General features: G+C 47.4%; 1 protein-coding gene across 1 annotated transcript in view; it reads left to right on the top strand.

Annotated features, from left to right (window-relative positions):
• The first annotated feature begins 4,130 nt into the window (after positions 1-4,130).
• LOC119281896 overlaps positions 4,131-4,723 on the top strand; it is a 2,142-nt gene continuing 1,549 nt past the window's right edge. Inside the window, exons 1-2 of the mRNA XM_037562302.1 lie at positions 4,131-4,352; positions 4,504-4,693. Of these exons, the coding sequence (XP_037418199.1) occupies positions 4,248-4,352; positions 4,504-4,693 (295 nt within the window). The 5' untranslated portion in view covers positions 4,131-4,247. The remainder of the gene's footprint in view (positions 4,353-4,503; positions 4,694-4,723) is intronic.

The following is a 4,723-nucleotide window of genomic DNA, read 5'->3' as shown; positions in this document are numbered from 1 at the left end:
CAAAGGCCTCAGAGTGGGAAGGGACACGGGAGCGCTGGCCCCGGCGGCACTACCAACGTTGGTAGGGCGGTACTACCGCTTGCAGCGGTACTGCCGCGCCTACTGCCACTCTTACTGACGCCCAACCCGACATGAGAAATGAAGTCCTCGAATCGAGGCGGTACATGCGTGGTACTGGAGCTGCGCTGCTGCTAATGGCCACGAGTGGTACTACCTCGCCAAAACAGCGGTACTACCGCTTGAGGCTGTCAGCGGTACTGCCGCTCCGGTCCGGCCGTACTGCCGCTAGCTCCTCCCACTTGCCACATCCGCGATATCGGTAAACTCCAAGGAGAAGGAGAAGGAGCTGGGGGTGCGAGATAGATGTGTATGCGTTGATTCCACCCTAGCCTTTCCGATACAGACCCGCTCTTGATAGTACGGTGTCTCCTACGACTCAAGTCCACCAAAACCGAAACGAAAGAGACTACACCGTCTTCACATTGAGCTTCGAGGGGAAAGAGTCGTCTCGTGCCAATGAATGAATATTTGAAATTCTCAATCCACACGATTAGTCCGCAGAGTATTGTCATCAATCACCAAAACCACTTAGAGATAGACATGCCCTAACAAGTAGCAATGCCAGATTCACAGATCCTTAGGGGCAACAACTTTCAAAATTATGGTTGGATCATTGCAATGCCTGGTGAATTGGCTATGTCAAGATGAAAGGAAATTTTGCTTCATGCATAGTTAGAAGCCTAGTTGTGTCCTCGACATTGGGTGCTCGAAGATACCATGGTCCATAAACATGCACCACATCTTTAGCGAACACTTCCATACACTTGATGATTGTATCTTTGGCCATTCAAAGAGCGGCATCCAATCAATATGCGGGAGAGTCATATGCAAGCATCTGAAGTGTAGGAAAAACCTACGAGATCGGTGACATTTCTTCGTTGTTGAAAGTGAAGTTTACTGGCATGCATATTGTCGGCAATTTTGACAGAACAGTTGCCCAGTCATGCGAAAGTGTCATCGGAACACAGATGTCATGAAGGTACAACCTGTCACAAAGTAGTCAAGTATTAGCCACTCGGGGCGGTGAATCTGTTTTGGTGAAATGTCGCATGAATAACTTGTAATCCCGGATGCTTCCTCTTCATTCAGGTTGATGCTATCCAGTTATCAACAATCGATATCATATCGTCTTCTTCGGTGTCCATGATTTCACCCAAAGCTCGAATCCAAAGATGAACCATAAAAAACTAGCTCCAATAACAAATTCATATACACATAATGTGAATCCTATGTCATCACAAAATCTATGAGCCATACAACTAAATCTATGAGAAAATATTGGGAATTTTATCTCCGGGAAAATCAGCCATCGCAAGATCGTGTGGCAAAATAGACAGCGAGGTCGGACGACGAGAAAAAGGCGCGGGCCTGTGGTGAAGCATGGAAGGTGTGAGAATGGCTCAATAGAGGTGACATGAGGCAAAACATGGCGGTCCGGGCTTTGAAGGTCGCACAAAACGAAGGAAGCACAGTGATGTGGCCGGCGGTGGAAGGGAGTGTGTCTTCTAAAATATCTTTGACACCATTATTTAAATGGATGGAGGGTGCACTGTATCTTCTCGCCCAACCTTTAAATATGGAGGCCTGCGGGTTGGAATTAAAACGCACTTCAAAAATTATGGTGAAGATCGAGGACTGGATGACGATATACTAGAGCGACACATTTTAAACAAAAATCCTGAAGTTTCTCTAATAGAATAAGACTAAGAGCACCTACAACTGGACTTGGCAGATCCGGCTCCCTATACGTCCGCGAACGCCCCCAGACACGCCCGCAGACACATTCGGACCGCCCCTCATATCTCGTGTACGGCAGCCACATACTTCAAATCTAGATTCTCAAATCCATGCAAATTCATGCACGTTCATCATACACGCCAATGTCACACCTAAATAACAAAATTTGGTACCAAAAATACATAGTTCTTACATAAATTTATTTTAAGTGCACAGCTCAAACATTAGCTTATTGGTTTCCATTGTGGGCTCACATATGTTCCACAAGATCAATGAGTAGCTGCGCGTGCACCTGATGATCTCGAAGATTCTAATGCATATGTAGAGATTTCATAAGTTGATTTGCATCTTCATCTTCCAGGATTTGAACTTGTTCTTCAGGTGCTTCAAAATCATTTGGTTGGACAACACCATCACTCTCATCCTCGACAACCATATTGTGCAACATAACATAATATGTCAACAACTACCACAAAGTTTCGGATTCCCACATCGTTGCAGCTCCAGGAACAATTCCCCAACAAGCTTGAAGCATCGCAAATGCCCTCTCCACATCCTTCCTAGCTGCTTCCTGCATTGTTGCAAAGTGGCGTTGTTTGTTGCCGTGTTCATTTATGGTCTTCACAAACGCCACCCACTGAGGATAGATGCAATTCGCAAGATAGTATCCCATGTTGTAGTCACAGCCATTGATAGTATAGTTGCACGGCGGTGATTCCACATTACAAAGCCTCCTGAACATGGGAGATCGTTGAAGCACATTGATGTCGTGTGAGAACTCGACATTTCAAAGAAAGCATGTCAAATCCATAAATCATGTGATGTCACTGCTTCCATATGATGGTGGCCTCTTGGTGTGACCTTGATACACTCCCTGCAAACCTTTGGGGCAGTTCTTCCATTGCCGATGCATACAATCAATTGACCTGAGCATTCCTGGAAACCCTCTGGCCTCTCTCAGATACTCTGCTCCAAACACCGACACCACAACGCGGAAAAACTTGACGGTAGTCTTCAGGCATGTGCTCTCTCCCATCCGGACCATATCACCTACAACATCTGTGACAGTACCAAGTGTAAGCATCCTCAGAGCAGCCGTGCATTTCTGCTTAGCAGAGAAAGAAAGTTGGTCGCAACAATCACTTGTGAGCTTGAAGTAGCCAACATGTGCCTCCACTCCCTCAACAGTGTGCAAAATAATGGTTTCCGCATGCGAAAACGAGGACGAAAGCATGGATCGTCGGAAAAGGTGGGTCCGGAGCAAAGTAGTCCTTGAATTTGAGAATATGCTCCACCTCCCTGTCCATTTACTCTTGCGTGCTCATGAGCATGATCATGTCCACTTCTTTGTCTGAATCCGATAAATCTAAGAACTCATCTTGAATCATTTTGTCAAGCTCCTTCGGTCCATATTCCTCGTCAGATGAAGCATCAAAATTCACCATGTCCCCTACAAATAAATCACAAAAATTCGGGTCAGACAATGTGTCCAACACATAGAGCGCAAGGGGCAACCCGTGAGTTGCCGGACATACCGCGGTGGCGTTCGGGCCGGCGATGATGTCCGTGGCGGAAGCATGGGAGAGAGGACTGTTGTGTCAGTCCTGGCGGCGTTGAGGCTCGGAACGGCTGCAGAGTAAGGGTGACGGCGGATCTGTGAGACTTTAGGCATGGAGGAGGAAAAAGAGAGGAGAAAACAAATGAATCCGGTAGGTCGAGGGGGTGAATTTGATGCAATTTATGGTGGGTAGGCCTGTCGGGTCTGGCGTGGCGGATGCGCCCGGGCATCCCCATATCCGCCCCATATTTGGGCTGAATATAAGGGGTACCGTCAGCCGGGCGTATCCGCTCCATATTTGAACTGGATATAAGGGGTACCATCAGCCCTGACGTTTGAGGCCCCCGTCTGGGTCGAGTTTTTTAGACCGATTAGTGACCGTGCCATCCATGGGACGTTTGAGGCGGGTACGGTGTGGCCGGTTGTAGATGCTCTAAGATGCATTGCAAAAATGCACTCACGGTTTGCCGCTGAATATTCTCAGTCAATCTATTCCCCGATGCCTACAATAATAAAACCTAGCTATGGTATGAGGCGTACGCCTACGCCATGATTCATCACTGCTTCCATCGTCCTCACATCTCATCAGTTCAATTCACAATTCTGTCTCCATCACCATGTCATCTCCAATAAATTTCCAATCCTTTCCCTCGCCTCTTTCAAAGCTTTCAATTTCCGCGCAAAAGATGTCATCCAGCTCCAGCTCACATTTACACGCACAGGCTCGCAGTAGCAGTACTAGTTGTACTAGACCTATTGCCCACTAGATAAATGCAAAAGCCTCTGTAGCTCACGAGAGCCATGAGTGAGGTGAGGCTCTCTATCCCCACAAAGCTCAAGAACACTTTGACACTATTATCCGCGTTGCATCCAAAGATCACAGCCACATATCATGAGCACCAGCTCAGATGAGAGAATGTTTGAGATGGATGCCGAGCCAGCATCACCAACGGAGTCGGCCCCTACGCAGCATCAAACTACTTGCCACATCATTGAGGTGTGCGAATCTACACTGCTATTTTTTTAAAAGATTTTTGTTGATGCAAATGCTGGATCTTTTTCTCGCGAAAAAATGCTGGATCTTATCTTTGTAGCTCTACTTACCTTCTACGTATCCTGTTTGCAAAATGTGTGTGCCATTCGTTCAGGGCGTCCTTGGGGGCTGCACGCCATTGGAGATGGAGATATATGAGAGGGCCATGGAGCATGTGAGGGAGATGGGGGAGGGGAGGAAGAGGAGCAGCTTGAAGAAGGGGCTCATGGTGAGGCTGAGGAAGGATGGCTACGATGCTTCTCTCTGCAGGTCTTCCTGGGTCACCACCACCCAGCATCCCGGAGGTAAAATCTCTCTCTCTCTCTCTCTCTCTC

The sequence above is a fragment of the Triticum dicoccoides genome, chromosome 3B (assembly GCF_002162155.2).
Source record: "Triticum dicoccoides isolate Atlit2015 ecotype Zavitan chromosome 3B, WEW_v2.0, whole genome shotgun sequence".
NCBI classification, from domain to species: Eukaryota; Viridiplantae; Streptophyta; class Magnoliopsida; order Poales; family Poaceae; genus Triticum; species Triticum dicoccoides.
This window is presented reverse-complemented; position numbering and strand designations above follow the sequence as displayed.